The sequence below is a fragment of the Vitis vinifera genome, chromosome 18 (assembly GCF_030704535.1).
Source record: "Vitis vinifera cultivar Pinot Noir 40024 chromosome 18, ASM3070453v1".
Classification (NCBI taxonomy): Eukaryota; Viridiplantae; Streptophyta; class Magnoliopsida; order Vitales; family Vitaceae; genus Vitis; species Vitis vinifera.
In genome coordinates, this window is record NC_081822.1 from 6,974,770 (window position 1) to 6,996,565 (window position 21,796).

The window sequence follows — 21,796 nt, forward strand, 5'->3', positions numbered from 1 at the left end:
AAAATGTATCTTAAATTCTATCAAAAATAAGAAATACAGTTTCAATAACTCTAAAAAGGAAATCAGGTACAATTTTTTTTTAAAAAAGTTTAGGGAGGATGTCTTTGTTTAAACTTTTTGGAATTTGTTTTTGTGTTTATAGAGGAAATCTTACACTTGGTTGGGTATAATAATTTGTTTTTTTTATGGAAAATTATATTTATATCCACTTATTTAATCTTTACATTCACCTTATTTATATAGCCATTTTAGAAATAAAATTTTTATTAATACATCCCCTAATCGTTTTAAAAATACCTAAAACTTCTTTTTTATTTTTCTCTCCCATACTCATCTTCTTCTTCCTTTTTTAGCCCCGACTTATTTCCAATCGTAAACTTGAGAGAAAATCATCTTCTTTGAAACTCATTTGATAATTGAAGAACATTTCCAATATGTTTATAAGTCAATTCTATTTTTTTAAAAATATATTTTATTTGAATCCATATAACATACCTCATAAATATCTTTTAGGGCTTACTCTTTATATAATTTTCTATGAAAAACTTCTTATAAAAATAATTGAAAAACAATTAAAAAGAATTTAGATATCATTCAGTAGTTAAAAATTATGAAAAATATTTCATTAAAAGATATTTTTATGTTAAAAAAAATCATTAAAAGGATGAATATAAACATCAATTTGATGGATACAAATATAATTTCCCATTTTTCAGTGGCTGGGCCAACCATAGGTAGCCTTTTCCATTCTTAACCTGTGTTTATAATATAAGAATTTGTCTAGAATAGCTTTTAAAAACAATTATATGTTTTCAAAAACATAAAAATATTGATAATTTTTGAATGACCGTTTAGAAGGTGACGCTTGCCACCCTAGAAATAATATGGCAACTTTGGAAGAAAAAGAAAAGAGTATATTTTGATATCAGAGAAAAAGGAAGTCCTGACAACCAAAACATGTCATAATGCACATATTCGAAGAATCACTTTCCCGTTATCTTTGAACAAGGGAATGTGACAAAGTAGCTCGTCTTGATTGAAACCCCCTTTAACCATTTTCACCTTTTGTAATTCAGCTTCAAAACTTCACTTAACAGGAGGAGCTCTGTAATATGCTGGAACTGTTGCAGGAAAGAACATTTGTCTAACTCCCTCTGCCTTTATGATGGGGAAGATGATTCCCGATGCACCCTGCAGCAGACAAATTCATAACTTGAGAATTCAGGAAGAAAAAAGTTTCTATTTATAAAAATAAAAGACACAAATACTCACTGAAATTATTCTAGCTCCAATCCATACACGTTTTGGTGAAGGAAATGGCAGCAATAAACGACCAACACCAAATATTGCCACCGCAAAGAAGTGACAAACCAAGCTCAATGGACGAGGATTTAGCCCTGATAGTAGAGACACTGGCCCTGATGAACACACACCTCCAAGGCTTAAATAATCAAAGCACGCATCACGCATTTCCTTCCTTGCTTGATCTGGTGAAGCACAAAACACCCTATACAGGGCACCTGCCAATGTATTTATTGTGGATGCCACAGGCTGCAACCAAAAGGTTTGGAAACAATAAATGACAAAAATTTTAAAAATAAAATCTTTGCAATGAAGAATGCTCTTAGTGTGTTAGGAGTTTTTTAGTTATGGATCAAATGGCAACAGAAATTTTCCATGGATTTCTTTTCCTTGCATTATGGTAACAACAGCTCTAAGGATACAAGTCTTAGAACTTACCTTTCGCAAGGTATAAAAGGACTCGAGATATTTGCAAAGTGTAGCTGCATCATTCAGATCATGCAGAGGCCTGAGAAGATCTCGGAGCACAACAATATCAGATAGTGCCACGGTCATTCCTCCACCAGTTAAAGGATGGCGCATATTAAACGCATCCCCCATCAACAAGGCCCCAGGAGTAGGATGTGGAGCAGCTGGCATGCTTCTATTAGGCATCGTCCTTATGTTTCCTTTATTGATTGCAGCTATAAACCCATCATACAGCTCAGGAGGAATCTGAAACAGATGATTAATCAGTCCATACCACTATAAACTAACAAACAAATAACAGATAGTTTTAAAGCTAATATGTGATAATGAAAATGGGATAACAACTATAAAGGCCAAAAGGAAGTTTAAAAAGATTGAGCATAACATACTTGGGGAGCCACCACAGTCTTCAAATACTTGGCCATTTCACCATTTGAAATAGAAGGCACCTTTTGACCAGGTACATCAACCAGACATCGAATCTCTGTACTGCTGATACGATAAAACAAGATAGGAGAAGGATCTGCTAAAACAACATGCCCATGATTTGCAAATGGGAGCTCACAGTCTTCCAGCAACAAACCGACAAAACATGAGGGCACATCTACCTGCAGAAGTTAAAACTGATTTCGTTAGTTTGTTACTAGCAAAAAGTATTTGGGAAATTAAGAGCTTGAATTTTCACAAACTACATGGTTTTCACAGAAAAAATCTGATGAAAGTCCCCTGTAATTCAAGTAAGTAGCAGGAAAAGCAAATTTACTAACTGATTATTAATGGCAAGGTGAAAAACATAATTCAGGAACAATGGAAGTGTATTTAGGTGAGTTTTATTTTATTTTATTTATTTTGGAGAAGACTGAGGTCATCCTCACCTTAGGGGTACAAAGGGAGCGGCGCAAGTTTGAGAAACAACCATCACATACAATGGTTAAAGGAGCATATGCTGTCATTGTTTCACCATCTTTAGTCTTGTAATTTACCCCTCTAATGGTCCCCTTTTCTTCAAGTAAAGATGTAACAGTTCCTTGCTCCAACTGTACACTGGAGAAAATTGGAGAATAGAAGTAACTACCAGTGAACAAAAGACAAATACTTCAAAAGCAGAAAAGAACTGTGAGACACCGAAGTCTTCCCATTTAAGTTGAATTTTATTACTCACTGTACTGTGACAGGGTTGGTAGGTAATAATTAAAAAAATACAAAAGATAGTCTCTTTTAGGTAGTCATTTGTCCACCAAAACACGTTAAACACCATTTCTTCCGGCGTCATTTGTTGATTCACTTATTGTTAAGATGAGACATGCCTATCTCTATCTCACACCTAATTAAGCCAGGAAATTAACAAATGATAAATTGGGGAAGAGGGATCAATAAGTTATCGAAAATTCTTTTTTCTCTAAGAATTCAATTCAGGGAGGGGACAAGTCGAATCTCTTCATCACATGATTTAATGAAATATCTTGGATCTATGTCGAATTAGTAGTTACATGTATTGATCAAGTTAATTTCATTCTGATGGAGATCAATTCAAAAAGCAAGTGGGGTCTCTAAGAAAATATATGCAAATGGATGCAAGGATACACCTACTTGAAATCCTAAGGTTATGTTTGCTTCTAAAAATGTAAAATATATATATTCAAAAATATTCATGTTTGATTTCATTATAAAAAAAATAAAGTTAAATAAAATATAATTAAAATTAGTTCAAATTTATATATATTTAAATTATTTAATATTTAAATAGAAAAAAAAAAACAATGAATTTGAAAGAACATAGAAAAATAATTATTAATTTTAAATCTAACTTTTATTTTTCTTCACCATGTCTTTTCTTTTACTATTCTTTTCCTAACCCGACTAAAGTGGAATAACCAATTTTTCTATGCTCCGTAACCCAAAACTAAATGTATGTAGAATTTTGGAAGGAGTCATATTTCCAAAATGCATAAGCATGTAGCTTTCGTGCCACATCAGTAAGCCAAACAACAGTCTATTAATTGAAAAGAACCCAAACGAATATGTATTATAGGTTATGGATAAAAGATAATACTTGGGAAGGGTTGCAGCTCTCTCTCGCATCCTTTGTATGAAGCGGCCGTTGTGAAAGCTCCTTCCGGCAACATCTGAATCGAATTTTTCCAGAGGATAAGAGAGTTTCGTATTCTTTCCATCCTTAAAGAGAGCATAGCCAAACACCCGCTGAGCATCAATTTCCTCTACGCAATCTGTCAGTCCAAAAACAGCAGATATAAATGAAATTGGAACAGTTAAATTTCTGGTCATTGGAACAAATCTGGTTCAATTTTAATCGTATGCGAACCTTGAAGCCCCAACTCAATCAATTTGAGGTAGCCCCCTGGCTGTAGCAGTTCACCAACAATTCGGTCAGGCTCAGTTAAGTCTCTTTCAATCACGCGTACCCTACGCCCATCCTGAAATAAAGACTTGAATTATTAGGTAAAGAAGAAGCCAAATTGCATTAGAATGTCCTTTTTTTAACCCCTATTACAGCGACTCTGACTTTGTTAAGGCAAAGCTGATTTATGAACACGATTCATCACCTGTTAACAAGTGACGACTTTTAAATGTGTTCAATTATTCATTATTTATCGGTAATCTCGTGTTAACTGATCCCTGATACGTGCTCAAACACCCATTAGAAGTCCAAAACGACCTAGTAAACCAGTGTTTCGTGCGTCTTATATATTCCGAGTCGTGACGAGACGTCCGACTCCCTTCAGACAATTGGAAGATCCAGTTTCATCTGAACCGTCCACTCAGCATCCGACCCCACCATATAGTGGTCCGATCCAGCGTGAACGCTTCTGATGCGACAGAACTCAGCCTGAAATAGGCAGAATTAAGGAAAAAAACGACACCAGAATTCTTGGAAAAATCGGTTCAAAAAACAAAGCAGCAAATAGCTTCCGGACAATCGCTAAATGATTGGAAGCTTAATTTTGCTTATACTGTCCTGCATTTTCGGAACAACCCACCGCAGATAAATCAGAATCCAGCAAAACCATAAAAGAGAGATCACCTTGCCGAGAGTATTAGCCAGAGCGGCGCCCGCGACGCCGGCCCCGACGATGATGACGTCAGCCTCCTCGCAAGCGGTCTTCGATCTGCATTCTCCATTAGCGGTGCTTTTCACGCATTCATCCCTGATCTCCACAGAAGCACCGCCCTTCTTCTTGTTCTTCAGAAGCACGCTACGGAAGACGACGAACCCCAGCAAGGAGGCGAAGATCCATCCCAGGATGCCCTGATCCACCATTTCCGAATGCGAATGGAGCAGCGAGACCAAGACCGAAGCGACGTCGTCGACGGCTTCTCTCTCCCTCTCTCGTTTTTCTCTCACTAGGTTTCGCTGGCGTCGCGTTTTTCCTAGTGTGGGTGTGCGTCTTATATGAATATCACAAGTTTACAACTGGAGGAGCAGGAGTGAGAGTTTTCAGGCTGATACACCCCTTTTTATAGCCACTTTCACCCGTGCCTTTCATTACATTTCTTCTTAAGCTCTCCTCTTGCTAACATGCGCCTCCCGCGTTAGGCTCTTATACTGCACTTACTGGTGGGGTGAATATTGGACTGTACGGGTATGGCCCAACTAAAATTAATCATGATTTTGGGGTCAATTTTCAATATTCAATATTCAATATTCTTTTTTATATAAACCAATTAAATTGCATTACCATTTACCACTCATCCTCTCCTGATAATTATCTGGAAAAGTTGGTACGTAATAATAATTTAATAATTTAATAACAAAGCAGCTTTGAATGCTGTTTGAAGACGAAAATCGTCTGAAATGATATCATAATGTGAAGCGCCGGTCAAAGCAGGCCACTTCTCAAAAATCGCCAACTCATTTTCTTAATTTTATCTAAAAATAAAATATAAAATATATTATAACAATAATGTTGTACACCCTGTCCTTGTGACTAATATTTAAGAATAAATATTTAATTTTTTTAATTTAAAAATGGTTTGAAGTCTTTCATTTTTAAAATATTAAAATGAAAGAAAAAAAATCACTTTGATTAAAATTTGGAAAATTCTTCCAAGACCACTCTATATAATATTTCCTTTTCCACCATTCAATTAAAATGAATATAAATACAATTAAAAGAAAAAAATTAATAGTTAGAAGACTAAAAATATAAGTTTCCATTACTCAATTGAAAAAAAAAAAAGATAAACATAATTAAAGGGAAAAATTAATAACCAATTAAAAAACTATAAATATAAGAAAATTAAATTAAATATCACTCTCTTTATTTTCCAACTCAAATGATAATTTCATTGGCATTCCCTTTCCTGGATTTTCCACGATATCCATGACAATTGACCACTAAGATACCAAATAAATAACGACGTGCTACTAAAAGCAAGTTAGAAGAATTAATGAAAATATGACTAGGATACCAATGTATGAAAGTTATGTTAAATGTCAAAAATGTGATAAGTTACTAAAGTTTGAAAATGTGGCATTAGCATTAAAAGAGCCATTATGGTAGAAAAGATAAAGTAAATGTGGTACAAAATATGTAATATTGGTTAAAAAAATGTTTTGGCTCTTCAATCGATTGTTTGGCTTGCATCACACCTTAAAAAGCTTTGAAACGATAATTTTACTTACTTTTTAGTCGTTGGAACTTTTTTAAAATCATTAAAGTATTAAAGTGATGTTTGTTTTTTGGTTAAATAAAAAAAATTAAAATATTAAAAAAAAAATTTAATAAAAAGTAATTTATTAACATGATCCAATATAACTAAAAAAAACATGTTATCAATAGGTTCGGTTTAATTCTATTGAATGATGTTAATATGTTACTTTTAATCGAATAAAAAATCTAAATATTTTTATTTTTTCTATTTAATTAGAAAAACAAACACCACATAAGCAGGTTTCATAAAAGATAGTGGAGAGAGACCAAATCCCCTGTTGTGTCAATCATTCATGAGATTGAACGCAATATCAAATGGCATACGGGGACCGGGGTTGGTAGGTTACGTCAAAACGTGAAGTGAGGACTACAACGCAAGTGTCCTCCAATGCTGTAGTGGAAAAATTCAAACACCCACACGTATAGTCAAATAAACCATTATTATTTTCCTATTTGTTGAAGTTGAAGGCAGGCCTGCTTGCTTTGATACTATTATCCATCTCAAGCAAGTGCATCAATGGGCGATCAAGTCGAACGATGCTGCTCATAGATTGAGTCAATACGTGGGTGATGCAAGCAACCGCCAAAGTAGAATTTTTGCGAGAAATTTGAGTGACAGTGCAGTGAATGTTCACACCCTGGTGGAGTTCATGAGTCGTGCAACCGTTACACATCCATTGTTATTTCATGGGCGTTTGGGAATGGAGATTTTGACCCCAAAAAAAAAAAAAATATATATATATATATATATTATTTTTTAATATTTATTGATATATGAATTTTTAAAACTATTTTTAAATTTGTGACATATCTTAAGACATTAATTTAAAATTATCATATATTTGATTTTTTTATGAATTATAATATTTTTATTTTTCAAAATCCACAATAAGGGACAAGTCTGTCAATGTTATAATAAAATTTCTTAAATGAAATATCTTCATCAATCGATTAATGAATTGACCATCAATCAATTAATCAATTGCAAGTTAATCAAAAGTAGTTGTGTAATTTTAACAATAGGTGTGTATAGGGTTAAGTGTGCATTGAACTTAAATTTTCAATGTGAAAATTAATTTAGTAGCCATCATTGATTTCAAGGAATCTAAGAAACGAAAGAAATAAAATGAAACAAACTATTAGCATCTATTTGATAATTATCTTTTCGAATAATTTTATATTATTTAAAACAAAAAATCAAGAAAACATGTTTAATAATAAAAAATTATTTTTTATTTTTAAGAATAAAAAATAAAAGGCTTTTAGAAAATATATTTTAATTGTTTTATATTATTTTAACTTGTTTTTATTGTTTTTTTCAAAATGATTAAAAATAAAATATTAAATATGAAAATTATTTTTAAAAATATTAAAAATAAATTAAAATTTTATTTTACAAAATATTACATAACAACTTTTTAAAACAATTGTTTAGAATTATTTTAGAAAATAGTGATTAATGCTTATTCCATAATTGTTTTCTATTTTCCAAAACAACAAATATATAAATCACATTTGATAATCAAAAACCGTTTTATTTTTTATTATTAAAAATAGAAAACATATATTTGAATTATTTATACAAATAAATAGAATGATTAAAAATACATCATTAGATATAAAAATTATTTTAAAAACATATTTAAAAATAGGTTAAAAATATTTTAGATTTCTAAACAAAATTTTATTCTATAAAAATCAAATAATAATTTTAAAAAAACTATTTTTAAAAATAATTACAATTTTGACAAATTCATTTAAATCTCGCCTCCATAGTAATTTTAAAAAACGGTTTTAATATTTTTAATACTTAAATTTTTTTACCATTTAAACATTACAAATATTATAAATGATTTATAAAACCACTCCAGACCTCTTAATTTTCTTTTATATGTTACAACTTACACATCATTTGTTTTGTCAATGTCATGACGACGAAAGGCCATAAAATATATACGTGGTAAAAATTATGAAAAAAACATCATGACACACTAACCAGTGGCTGTAATGCGACGCATCAAATAGTCCGGGGCATAAAAACAAAAAAGTTGTCATCAACAGTCTCCTTCCCTTTGCATGAATGGAAATTAAAAGCGAAACTAACTCATTGCCACAAGGATGTCGTATCAAACACTGACTTGTTCTAACTTCTAAGTAGACGATAAAATTCAAGTAAGGATTTAAATTTGCAACATCTAAAATATTTACTTTATATCTTTTTATTAATCTTTGCTTATTCAATTCTGTGATGGACCACCCAAACTGGAATCAGTGCATCAGCCATCTATCTTTGTCTGAAAAAGAAAAAGATAAGAATGGCTAAAGGAGCCAAGTATGGAAAAGCATTATTGTTCAAACATTGACATCGTCTTTTGAAGGCCCGTCGACAGGAGTGTGAGACTCCAAATTTTACGAAGTCGTGCGGTCCCTGCAGCAGTGATGAACTCACGAGTCTCGTAGTTGATTTTTTTTGTTTTTTTGGGTGAGACAGATATAAATCTGATCCCAATGCCCTCTCCATGGGTTTAATTTGCTGTTTCTGGGTCCAGTTATCTTCATAGTGGCGAATTATTGGAAGAGTTCCATTCCTTGGATTCCCTCTGGGGACCGGAATTCGAACATTCGAGACTAGTAGGTGTGGCACCAAGTTGGTTATAGGACCCCCGTAGCTGATTCATCCTTTGTTCTGTGATGGAAATTATGTTTTGGATCTGTGAGCATTGTTTTATTTTCTGTTTGCTTTCGATTCTCGGAAAGAGGGATGGATGTAACAGTCGCATTGCTCACGGGACGAGGAAATATTCCTTTTCCTTTGCCCATCCAAGATGGGAAACCATGGCTCCCAATGGATCCACGCCCACCTTTGACAATTGAGGCAGTGGTTGCAAAATCCTAATAAAATAATGCAACAAAGGAGAAGGGGAAGACCACATGGTTTCGTATAGGGATGAGAAAGGGTGATGCAATTCATCAACACATTTTTCATAGTTTAGATTGACTATAATCATTTATATAACATAAATTTGATTTGATTAATTCAATTCTAATTTCAAACTATTCAACCCATCTAACCCACTATTGACTTACTTTACACCACACAAATACAACCCACTCATATGAATTATCCACCCCTTCTGAAGTAATACCCCAAACCCAATTTAAGGGTAAGTTCATAATTTAGAAAATAATTAATTAATTAAATTAATTTAATAAGGGTAAGAAAATCTTTTCGCTTTTAAAAGCCTTAGGTACAAAATTAAATTTTATATATTCTCTATTCATAAAATCTTTTTTTCACAAATATACAAAATATAAGAAAGTATAGGGTTAAAGATTTTGAGGTGTAAGGTTTGAATATCAATTGTTGGGGTAAGATTTTAATCATCATATTAGTATTTTATATTCATTAATTAGATTTGAATACTTTAAAATTTTCAATCAAAATTAGGGTTTGTTTATTTAATTTGTTTAGATCGAATTAATTTATTGATGAAATGAGAAAAATTCAATTGAATTAAAAATAAATAAATAAATAAATGAAAAATTAGTGGAAGATGAGAAATTTTAGATTTAGAAAATAAATCAATAAATCGTTTGTGGAGGCTTTAGATTGAAAATAAATAAATAATAATAAATTAATTAAATTAATAATAAGAAGAAGGATTGTATGTTTCTAAATTTTGGAATTTGAGGAATTATGTCGGGCGGTAATTTGAGAAAAAAAATAATAATAAAAATAAAGAAAATAAGAACTAATACGTGCATATTGTTGAGTGATAAAAAATAATAATAAAATAAATCTATAACCGTGAGAGGCAAAGGTGGTAGTGGAATAAATTAAAATAATAATAGTTTTTGTATAAGGCTTAATTTAATTTTAAGTATATAAAGAAATAAATAGTTATGATAAAATTAAGAAGGAATGTGAATTTTATAAAAATTAGGAAACTTATTAAATTAATTTATTATTGTTTAGGAAGTTGAAAATAATATTATATCTAATAATGTTAACATAGAAAATTAATTAAAATTACTGAAAACTATATAAAATATTGTTAGGATTGTCAAATTTATATCTCTAGATAAATAATTAATAATAAATGTTGTGTATAATATTATATTAGGTGAAGAGTAAATTCTTTAAGTTAAAATTTTCAAGATTTAAGTGTTTATTTAAGGTAAGGGAAATTAATGTAGATTTTATAAAATGAAATAATTTTTTTTTATATTGTATTTTGAAATGTATAAAATTTTTATTTTTATTTCTCTGCATGGATCAAATATATGTTTTGCATGAAAAATATGTTTAAACATTTTCTTTGTTTATGAAAAATGAAAATTGTAGAGATATGATATTTTGTTTTATAAGTTTGAAATAATAAAATGAAATGTTTGATTTTGATTTCTATGACTCTAGTAAATCGATTATACTTGTTGATATTTTCATGGTCCTAGTCGATGGGTTATAGTAGTCGACGGATTATAATAGTTATTATTATATGATCCTAATCAACAAGTTATAATAATTGATCTTATAATCCTAATCAACAGGTTATAATAGTTGGTTTTCGCGCATGTCAACTGTATTTATTTTCCTAGTCAATTCTTCCCATGTCATGTTCAGACGATGAGTAAACTGAGTTTCGAATGTCTTGAAGGCAACCGGTGTAATAATGGCGCCAAACTCATTCAATTGGTTACGGGAACAATTACATGGCATGGTCGTCATGCTTAAGGCCTTACACGTCAAAAAGTATATTTCTTTTGCAATACATGTATGTGTCACATCATTTTCTAACTTTATGTCCTTTCTCCTTACGCAATACCAATGAGGCAACGAAGAAAATGAGCAAAATGCAATCTGTAATGTTATAATAATTGATAATTATTTAAAAAATAATCAATTATTAGTAAAGTAATAATTAATTAATCATAACACAGCAAAAGCCATAGGAATTCAAGGAGATACTCCTAGGTCGAGGGAAGCACAATTAGGAAAACCGTTGTCCGAAGGTTAAGCCCAACGCCACCGTGAGTCGGGCACGCAACTCTAAACCATTGATATGATGGTTAGGGATCCTAAGCATTCAATAATCAAGTACCATCCCAATCCCTGTGACCAAGATGGCACCACGTGGATCTGCATGACAGGCATTTGTCTGGCGTGAAATTCTCTGTTCGCATAAAATTGTGTTTTCGATGAACCAAAAATTAGGATTTGATCAATAAAAATTATATAATTAATAAAAATGATATAAAATATGAAAAAATCAATATATCTTTTAAAATTTTTTTAAATATTTTCTATCATAATATTTGATAAATTTTTTTATCTTAATTTTTTTTAATAATTATTTTGAAAATTTATTATTTTTAGAAAACTACTTTTTTTTTTATAAAAAAATTTCATTTTAAAAAAATAATTTTGACATATTTTTAGTTATTTTTTACATATAATTTTAAAAAGATATATTTTCCAAGATGTTTGATTTTTAAATAATGAAAATAATTTTTTTTTTTGAAAAATGGTGTATTTTTTTCCAAATCACTAAATTAAATTAAATTTTATCGAGGTTTAAAAAATGAATAAAATTTAAATTAATATTTGTTTACTCTTTTTTTTTCATAGTCAATAAATGTCATTTTTAAATAGATAAAAAATTCATATATTTCTTCTCAATTTTTACACTTTTTCTAGATTTTGAGCTTAAATAGTGAACTTATATGGATCAAAACTTAATTTTTGGATCCAACTAGATTCAAAACACAATTGTCCCTAAAATATTTCCCCAGCTTACCAAGACCCTTATCCACCCTGTCATGTTGACTAGCCCTGACCGTGGAACATGATATGTATATAGCAATCTTAGCACCGCACGAGGCCATTCGCCATGCTCTTCATGTGCTTTTTTTTCTTATGTTAGATTATCTTAAAAAATAAAAAATAAAAATTCAAACATAATTAAAATCAATTAAAATTTTATATATTTTAAAATTATTTAATTTTTAAAACAATAAGTAAAATGGATTTAAAGTGATAAATAAAAATTATTTATTTATTTTAAATCCATTTTTACTTTTTTTAACTTTTTTATCTTTATATATATTTTCTCTCCAATTTTACAAGATCAAACATAATCTTAATCAAAACGCTTTCTCTTATCTTTAAAAAAATATTATAAATGATTTAAAAACAAATAAAAAATGTACTTTTAAATATTAGCTTAGGTCATTGTAGAGGTTTTTTTTTTTTTACTCGATGCAATTTGGCCCGGATTATGCATGGCGTTAGGAATGACCATTTTCCTGCAAAAAGTTGACCAATCCAACCAACCTAAACTAATCCACATTGATTGGTTTCGGTAGAGTCCATTGTTTGTTTGATATTTTAGAACTTTTGTCTAATTAATTAATTTCAGTTTGATTGGGAAAAAGATTTTTTTCTGACTGAATTAATTCTAACACCCTTTTATAAAAATATATTTATATTATTAATTTTTATGTCATGTCTGTAGTGGGTTGTTACCCTTTTTTTTGTTGTCATAAACTATTATTCATAGATCTAAAAAAAAAATTAACAAATAGATTTAAGAAATAAATTTATGATTTAAGGCAACGTGCTACTAAGAAAATAACATTTTGAATTGACATTAAAAAATAATGAAAAAAAAAATAGAAATCTTTAACACTTGGGTTTAAAAAATAGAAAGTTTAACATTTGAAAGCCAAAAAGAAAAATTATCTTTAGGTTTAGTCCTAAATTTTGACCACCTTATGGTTTGGTTTAGTCACTGAAGTTAATTTTGTTAGGAAGTGTCTCAAATCCTAATTAGTATAGATTCCTTTTTGTAAAGAAGATTATATAGAATATTTTTAGGTTGATATATTATTGTGATATTAGACTTCCTTATAGAATAAGGAAGGTTGTTGGAAATATCTTTATAAATATTCTAAGTCATGAGGGGAAAAAGTTATGAGATGGAGATGGACCTGTAGATACTATACGAGGTGGATAGAGATGTGAGGAAGAACGGGAGGTACCCGGTGGAGTGAGAGGGCTCGTAGTAAGGTATGGATACAAGGAGTGGGGAAACATAGGATGTTTCGGGAACCCAATAGTTGTATATGGTTCTATCCTCTATAATATTCTTTATTGTGTAGTGGAATCATCATCTCTCATCCGTGGACGTAGCATGGTTGGTCGAACCACATTAAAACCTTGTGTACCGTATGTGTGATTGTTTTATCTTTGTGTTCTTGAATTAATATTGTTGGCATCAAAGCTTTCGTTGACATTACAACTGGTATCAGAGCTTAGGTTGAAGATTTTTGGAAGAGTAAAAGATCACAAAACACACAAGATGAAAACAAAAGGAATTTTCACTGAAGGTGGAGTCGATTGCTCTTTCGTGGTGATATGATACAAAAAGATTTGTGTCATGGAGAGATTGAAGATTAACTTCATGGAATTTGGTCCAAGGTGGAGATTGTTAGGAAGTGTCCCAAATTCCTAATTAGTATAGATTCCTTTTTGTAAAGAATATTATATAGAATATTTATAGGTTGATATATTATTGTAATATTAGACTTCCTTATATAATAAGGAAGGTTGTTGGAAATATTTTTATAAATGAAGGGAAAAAGTTATGAGATGGAGATGGACCTGTAGAGAATATACGAGGTGGATAGAGATGTGAGGAAGAACAAGAGGTACTTGGTGGAGCGAGAGGGCTCGTAGTAAGGTATGGATACAAGGAGTGGGAAACATGGGATGTTTCGGGAACCCAATAGTTGTATCTGGTTCTGTCCTCTATAATATTCTTTATTGTATAGTGGAATTATTATCTCTCATCCGTGGACGTAGGCATGGTTGATCGAACCACATTAAAACCTTGTGTACCGTATGTGTGATTGTTTTATCTTTGTGTTCTTGAACTAATATTGTTGGCATCAAAGCTTTCGTTGACATTACAACTGGTATCAGAGCTTGGGTTGAAGATTTTTGGAAGAGTAAAAGATCACAAAATACACAAGATGAAAACAAAAGGAATTTTCACTGAAGGTGGAGTCGATTGCTCTTTCGTGGTGATATGATACAAAAAGGTTTGTGTCATGGAGAGATTGAAGATTAACTTCATGGAATTTGGTCCAAGGTGGAGATTATTAGGAAGTGTCTCAAATTCCTAATTAATATAGATTCCTTTTTGTAAAGAATATTATATAGAATATTTATAGGTTGATATATTATTGTAATATTAGACTTCTTTATAGAATAAGGAAGGTTGTTGGAAATATTTCTATAAATAAGGGGAAAAAGTTATGAAATGGAGATGAACCTGTAAAGACTATACGAGGTGGATAGAGATGTGAGGAAGAACGGGAGGTACCCGGTGGAGCGAGAGGGCTCGTAGTAAGGTATGAATATAAGGAGTGGGGAAACATGAGATGTTTGGGGAACCCAATAGTTGTAACTGGTTCTGTCCTCTATAATATTCTTTATTGTATAGTGGAATTATTATCTCTCATCCGTGGACGTAGGCATGGTTGGCCGAACTACGTTAAAACCTTGTGTACCGTATGTGTGATTGTTTTATCTTTGTGTTCTTGAACTAATATTGTTGGCATCAAAGCTTTCGTTGACACTACAACAAATTTGATATAACTTTTAAGTTTTCTTATTTAAGTTAGCACATTTATTACATTTTTATTGAAGGAAATCTAATATTAAAAAAAACCTACTAAATGTTGGTGGTCTTGGTCTTAACTTACCTTAACTAAGCTTTGATGAATTAAAATGGGGGCTTAAACTCATCCTCATCTTAAACTAAAAAAATCACACAATCATGATATCAAAATAAAATGATAAAACTGAAAATTGAACATTGAAATTGAAAACTCATCGTCTTTATTTACATTCTCCCGCTCTTATATTGTTCTACTCCATGCTTATTTTTTTCTACTTCCTTTATAATTGGCTATTTATAGAAGGTGGAGTGATGTTGAGGGATTGTTGACTGGAAGGCAAATGGAATGTCTCTTCTTTGAACAACTTGTAATATGAGATAACTCCCTAAGATTGTCTAAGTGATGAAAATTAGGATTTTGATGATAGTTTTGAATCATTTCCTAAGGCATTGGTGATGGTTTTAACGAGTTTTTGTGTGAAGAAGAATGAGAGATGAAAGGTGAGAATGAAAAGAAGTGAGTGAATTTGGTAATTTGAAGTTTTAAGTCTTTGCTTAAAAAAACAGAGATGGAGAGTACGAAGGGGAGAAAGAAGGATTTGGGAAGGTTGCGAGGTTGCGTGGGTTTGGAAAAGAACTTGAAATTGTAAAGTGCGGTTGTGTTGGTTGCTGGGCTTCTAACTTAGTGAATCCAATATTTACTAGCCTAGCCTAGCCTAGTGGGGCTAACTTTCTTTCCCATCTTTTTTGTTGGTTTTTGAAGGGGAATCAATAGGGCATCAAGTCATCTCCCTTTCAAGCTTCATAACTCTTTTAAAGTGCTTTGTTTAAGTTGCATTTTGTCGTGTTTCCTTGCAAAACTCAAATTAATGATTAAGACACCTTGTATTGTGAAAACATGAGATATTGAGTGTGATTGTGTGTGCAATGTCACGAGTTTGTATGATTTAACTATGATAATAATCAATAATTTCATATTAATAAAAAGACACATTACTTATGCTATATTTGATTTGTAAAGTTTATCTTTTGATTCATGAAAATTTTGGGAAAAAAAAATGTAAAGAAAAGAAAACATAAAATAAAAATAAAGAAGAAGAAGAAGAAGAAGAAGAATAATGGGAGAAACATAAAACATAGAATTATATTCAATAAACTGCGGATGGCGAATTACAAAGTTGAAAAGTGGGGGAAGGGGGAAGGCTGAGTTTTGAGAAGAGAAAAAACAGAATGGATTTTCAGTGCTTGAACAGGAGTGTGTGGAAAGAGGCGCTCTCGTCCTATTCAGCACGCATAGTCTCTCTCAACAAACCACAACTGGTTTCGCTCGATGATTTCTATTGCAATCAGCTCCCCGCCCTCATCCGCCAGCGAAACCCTAATCCTTACATCACCACATCCGAGCTCTCCAAGCTCATGCAGTGGAAGCTCACCCGTGGCAAATGGAGGTTTTTATTTTTATTTTTTTATTTTCTTTTTCTCTACACCCGACAACAATTTAAGCGAAGTTTTGTATTCTTTACTCACAGAATTTGAATATCAGGCCGCGTCTATTGGACTTCGTTTCGTCCTTGGACGAAGCCCTTGTAAAGTCTGCTTCTCAGAAGGCTTTTCAATCACTTCCTGACATCTCTAAGGCTATTTCTGAGCTCACTGTCCTCAAAGGGGTCGGTCCCGCCACTGCGTCCGCCCTTCTCGCTGCTTACGCACCTGATGTTGCGCCCTTCATGTCTGATGAGGTGAAATTAGGGTTAGGATTTTTGCCTTTTTCTTTTTCCTTTCGATTTAGGATAATTAAGGCTAGTTCTCACTTAATTTGGATCTTTATTATAACGCTGGGCGAAGGCTATGGTCGCGGCTCTTGGCAACTCCAAAGATTATACATTGAAGCAGTATCTAGTATTTGCTGATAAACTACAGAACAAAGCCAGGGTTTGTTTCATTTTCTCTTTCCTCTTATGATTCATGTTCATATGTTTTAGAAGGGAAAATGTACCAACGTATTGATCCTCCTGGGATTTCAATGATCTACAGTTTGGTTGCGTCATATATGCCTGTGAATTTGAAATTGAATTTGGATCACAAGTGTGGAACCCCCAAAATAGTTCCACATTGGTAGCAACATTTATTTATTTATTTTGTAATTTAAGGAGTCAGAACTCCAAATCAAATCCAATTTCATGAATCAAATACTGCCCAACTGTCTCATTTATATTTGTTCTCTTCATTATCCAACTGTTTATGCTGTAAGACACAAAAGTTTGATTCCATTTCGTGAGTAGATTGAACACACAATGATTCAGAAGAATGTTGGTTCAGGTTCAAGGATATCACTGAAACTAACACATTTTAAAACATAAAAATGGCTTGTCTTTGTAAATGAAAGCAAACAAGAAGTGGGCTCAATTTTATGTGATGCAATAGATGAATCTGACAATAGATTTAAAAATTTCAGGTGTGAACAAAACAAGCAAGTTGTGAAATCAGTAGAAAATTGATGAGAAATTATGCTTGCAGATGTGTATTTTTAAATTTATAAGAGGTTTAAAACTTTTCTTTAGTATAAGTCTCATGCAGGCTTCATTTAGTGCTTGGGAAGACTAGATCTTGGGGATCTAATTGGCAACTCCCTGGTTAGTAATTTTCTTGCAATGGAACCATGAGTACTTTTTTTTACAGGCAATAGTATATGCTAATTCCATTTCTGGGAATACAAGCACTTATTCATCATATTTCTCTGCCTTTTCCAAATGATTGAAAATGCTTTCACTTTTCTTTTTTCTTTTTTTGGTTTTTCAACTTTTTCAGGAAATATGCTGAACAACCATGAACAATTCATTGTTATGTAAATCTTCTCCTTATACAACTAAGGAATCTTACGTTCTAAATCATTCATAAGCTTATCTGTAGGAGCAAAGATATCCCTTTTGCTGATTTTTGTTTCCACCAAAACTATTAGTGCCATACTGTGAGTATGTTCAAAAGCGAGATCCATTAGTTATTGATGTAGGACCACATCTGATTCTATTGATGTAGGGCTGTATCTCCAAATATGGTTCCCCCTTTTCGAATAAGGTCTTTTCCTAACTCCTATGTACTACCATTCTTTGCTCTTTACAAAAGTCTTGTTGATCATTTTCATCACTCTCTGCTTGTTTTTAAGAATTCTTTCTCCATTTCGATAGTTGTAAATACTGTGCCTCTAGTTTAAGTTTATTTCCTGAAAATGGGAATCCCACTTCCTTGTCCGAGATAGTTGCGAACTGATGCAAGCCAATGTTTGGGCGATTTACTTCCATGTAGTGTGTTCTAATCATTTAGGCGTGTTCATTGGAACATCTGAAAAGAACTAACTTAGCTTCCCCTTGTTGAAAGCTTTAGGCATGTGTCCTGACAGGCATTATGACCATAGTTTACTGTTAATTTGCACTTTGCTTTGATATGTGCTCTGACTTTAGCTTCTGCATACAACTATTGTTATGTCCCACAAAAAATGTAAACTAATCATTAAATTTTTATCAACTTTGGTTTTAATTTGTACTGCCCTTTTTCTTTTCATATTGATAATCTCTTCCCAAGCAGTCCATCTTGTACGTAATACTTTGTGATGAACATAGTATTTTTATGGACCAATATCTTGACTTGATGGAATATGTTAAAATTTTGATATTATAAGCCTTGGTGAAATTGTGTTCTCAGTTGTTAAGCTTTGGTCTCTACTCTATTGAGGCTAACTTTTTGGCAAAGAAAGGCACAGTATCATTCCCCTTTAACCCTTTTATGTTGCAAATATCAGGATTTATCTTGATTCCGTTCACCTCCGGGATGTGAAAATTCCATCCCTCCTTTTGTTTTGAGGAGGGATGTTGCATTTGATCTTTATTTTTCTGTAATGCAGTTTAACTGGTTGCTTGTGGTAGTTCCATAGTTATATTGTTGAATCTTGAAATTTAAATGCCTCAGTCGAAAAATTTGCCCTTGGGCATTTGCTGTGTGTGCTGTGTTTGCCAGTCAAAAACTTGCGCTTGGGTTCTCACTTCTGTAGATTATGACTCCCTTCTTTCTTTTTTTGTTTTTTCAATGTCTCTTGTTGGAAATCATTTTCAGGAATTGAGTGTAGAGGGGGACTCCTACACTCCATCAGATGTAGAAAGGGCTTTGTGGAGTTCTGCTGTTGGGACCAAGTTGCTAGATTCCCTACCAAATTCAGAACCCAAAGTTAACACAAAGAGAAAGAGAAAACAATGAATCAATGACAAACAATTGACAGCAGTACTTGGAACTTTGCCCAGTAAGTTACATATATCCTTTCTGATTTGTTTAGGGCCTCATTATGCTTGGATGATAATCCATTAACTCATGGCCGTGAGTTTGACCCCACCTTCTGGGTTGAAGATTATCGTTTTCAGCTTGGGTAATAATTTAAACCTTTTTCCCCTCTTTCTTTTGGGTCCTGTAATGGTCTGAGTCTGAAAAATAAATTTCATGCTTAATTGTTGTGGTAGCAAAATGGTATGGTTTCTTTTCTGTGTAGTACCTCCTCTTATATTACTAAATGGTATGTTTCCTATGCCTGATATTGCCACTTTATGAACGACAAGGCTAAGAAAAGCAGATGATGCCTAATCATATTTGGGCCTCGTGGTTTTATAACTCAAAGATTAGTGCTTCATTTATCTAAAGTTCATAGGACAAAAACGTGTTGGTGTATAACTGAAAAAGAAAGTTGCACCATATATTATATATTATTTTAGCACGGTTCAATTATTATTATTAGACATTCTTGGACACCAACCCAATTTACTAGTTTTTTTTTCTTCTTTTCTTTTGGTGAAGCAAAAAATAAAATAAAATAAATCTGTCATTGACATTTTGTTGGATAGTGCTAGAATTTATTGTTTTGCTAGGCTTATTTAAATTTGGTGGAATAAATAGTGTACCTCTACTGAATTTACTAAGCATTCCTGACAAATTCAGGCAAATTCTGTCACGATCTGAACATGACAGAAGGGTAAATTTTATCATTTATTGGTAGGGAGGCACCATGTTTAAGTTAAATTCGGGACCGGGTTGCAGGTTGTGCATTCAAACACCCTACTTAATGCTTGGCTTTATTTTCTATTTATTGACGCAGTGACAGTACAGAAATTTCAGCATTATTTTAAGGTCTTTTTTCCCCTTATTTCATGTTTTTATTCACTCCGATATTTTAGGGTACCTTAGGACTGTTGTCCATCGCCCGTGAAGGATTGGAGACTACGGTGGTGTTTGTTTTTTGACTTATCGTTGAAAGTAATTTATTTTTAAAATTTAGGTTATTTATTTTTTTACTTCTTCATGATTTATTATAAACTTTTTACTAAATGAAAAAAATCAAATAGTTTAAAAAAAATAATATATTGATTTTTATTTACTTTTTAATAATTAATAGAAATAAAATACTATAAAAATAAATAATCTAATATTTAATATTATTAAGCATTAAGGTTCTATTTAGAATTAAGTAAAAAAAAAAAAATCATTTTTGACACTTAAAAAGTTGCTAAAGATAAATATATTAAGTAATTAAATTTTGAATTTTGATATTGTGAAAAATAAACCAAGGATAAAAGAGAAGGAATGTTAGGATTTTCTTCCCTAAATGTGAGAAAAGTTTGGAAAAAGTATATTGATGAACAATTTCTTATCTCTTTCTTTCCTTTAATTTTTCTTCTCTATCTCCTTTCCTAAGTTTTTTTTATAGTCAAAAGTACCATAAAAAATTCCTTTACTGAAATTTGGCTTGCTGATTGGGAGGCACCACCTGATAACCTGATGTTCATGTCATCTATATATTTTTTTTATTTCTTTTATTTTAAGCTTTTACTTTTATTCTAACATTTAGTTTTTGATTGGATATATTTTTTGTTTTTGCTTTTAAAAATAAAATAGTAATTCTTATATAAAAAAATATAGATTATTTTATTTTTTTAAAAATAAGATAGTAAAATTTATCTTATATTTTTAAAATTTGAGATAATAAAAAGATTTTAGCAACTTAATTTTTTTAAAAGCCATTATTTTTTGTAAAGATTCTTTAAAATTTCATAATAAATATATCACTAGCCTTGCCACTAAAACCACCTCCAAGGCCAAGAATAAGCCAACCATGTCCGACGTTCTGAAGTAGCGTGGTTACGATACCCATGAACTTGATTAGAATAGTTGGAATAAGTTCTCTCTCTTGTTTATTTTAACAAAATGGTGCAAGTTGAAGTATATTTTGGGCATGAACCTAGCAGAGAAAGAAGCATAACTCTTTAAAATTAATCTACAGGCTGTCTCTAATTTATATCAACAAAATAATGGTCTGAATAAAATTAGAAGAAACATTTCTGGTAGAGCAAAGAAACAATTTTAGTGTATCAATCATACTCTCCCTTTGGAAATTGATTGTATAGGATTGGGCAGAGGCAAAGTAAACGAGAGGATGAGCCACCAGAAGCAAAGGTAAGTGAAGTGGTGGGCGGGGCGTGAACCCACTAGTGCTTCCTTGGGGCCGTTCCATTTTTTGGGAAATGCAACGGTAATAATATATTTAGTAGCCGTTGCAGGGGGTCCCTTCTTGACTTCCTATCCTCAATAACTTAAATTTGAACATTTGAAAGTCCAACCCACAAAAGGGGGCAA

General features: G+C 31.7%; 2 protein-coding genes across 4 annotated transcripts; one reads left to right on the top strand and one right to left on the bottom strand.

Annotated features, from left to right (window-relative positions):
- Positions 1-892: 892 nt before the first annotated feature.
- LOC100254037 (squalene monooxygenase SE1) lies at positions 893-5,448 on the bottom strand. The gene is made up of 8 exons (XM_002285457.4): positions 4,814-5,448; positions 4,094-4,205; positions 3,824-3,998; positions 2,646-2,814; positions 2,160-2,378; positions 1,741-2,016; positions 1,273-1,551; positions 893-1,191 (listed from the first exon to the last, which is right to left on the bottom strand). The coding sequence occupies exons 1-8, from the start codon at positions 5,048-5,050 to the stop codon at positions 1,087-1,089; spliced, it is 1,572 nt and encodes a 523-aa protein (XP_002285493.1). The 5' UTR covers positions 5,051-5,448; the 3' UTR covers positions 893-1,086.
- Positions 5,449-15,973: 10,525 nt separating this feature from the next.
- LOC100259164 (uncharacterized) lies at positions 15,974-21,663 on the top strand. Of its 3 annotated transcripts, XM_010666178.3 has the most exons (5): positions 15,977-16,575; positions 16,671-16,866; positions 16,973-17,059; positions 19,235-19,418; positions 21,568-21,663. In XM_010666178.3, the coding sequence occupies exons 1-4, from the start codon at positions 16,358-16,360 to the stop codon at positions 19,373-19,375; spliced, it is 642 nt and encodes a 213-aa protein (XP_010664480.1). In that variant the 5' UTR covers positions 15,977-16,357; the 3' UTR covers positions 19,376-19,418; positions 21,568-21,663. The 3 variants fall into 3 exon arrangements, with proteins under 3 accessions (XP_002285490.1, XP_010664480.1, XP_010664481.1); XM_002285454.5 differs by lacking the exon at positions 21,568-21,663 and having other exon boundaries at positions 15,974-16,575; positions 19,235-19,697; XM_010666179.3 differs by lacking the exon at positions 21,568-21,663 and having other exon boundaries at positions 16,139-16,575; positions 16,657-16,866; positions 19,235-19,697.
- Positions 21,664-21,796: the final 133 nt, after the last annotated feature.

What these genes read in the sequence shown, in the direction of transcription:
- LOC100259164 (XM_002285454.5), top strand. Translation starts at nt 16,358, where the DNA reads ATGGATTTTCAGTGCTTGAACAGGAGTGTGTGGAAAGAGGCGCTCTCG. An exon ending in CGCCCTTCATGTCTGATGAG is followed by an intron (nt 16,867 to 16,972) that starts GTGAAATTAGGG and finishes CGCTGGGCGAAG; the next exon opens with GCTATGGTCGCGGCTCTTGG. An exon ending in AACTACAGAACAAAGCCAGG is followed by an intron (nt 17,060 to 19,234) that starts GTTTGTTTCATT and finishes AATCATTTTCAG; the next exon opens with GAATTGAGTGTAGAGGGGGA.
- LOC100254037 (XM_002285457.4), bottom strand. Translation starts at nt 5,050, where the DNA reads ATGGTGGATCAGGGCATCCTGGGATGGATCTTCGCCTCCTTGCTGGGG. An exon ending in CCTTTTATACCTTGCGAAAG is followed by an intron (nt 1,552 to 1,740) that starts GTAAGTTCTAAG and finishes TTTTGGTTGCAG; the next exon opens with CCTGTGGCATCCACAATAAA. An exon ending in TTGGAGCTAGAATAATTTCA is followed by an intron (nt 1,192 to 1,272) that starts GTGAGTATTTGT and finishes TGTCTGCTGCAG; the next exon opens with GGTGCATCGGGAATCATCTT.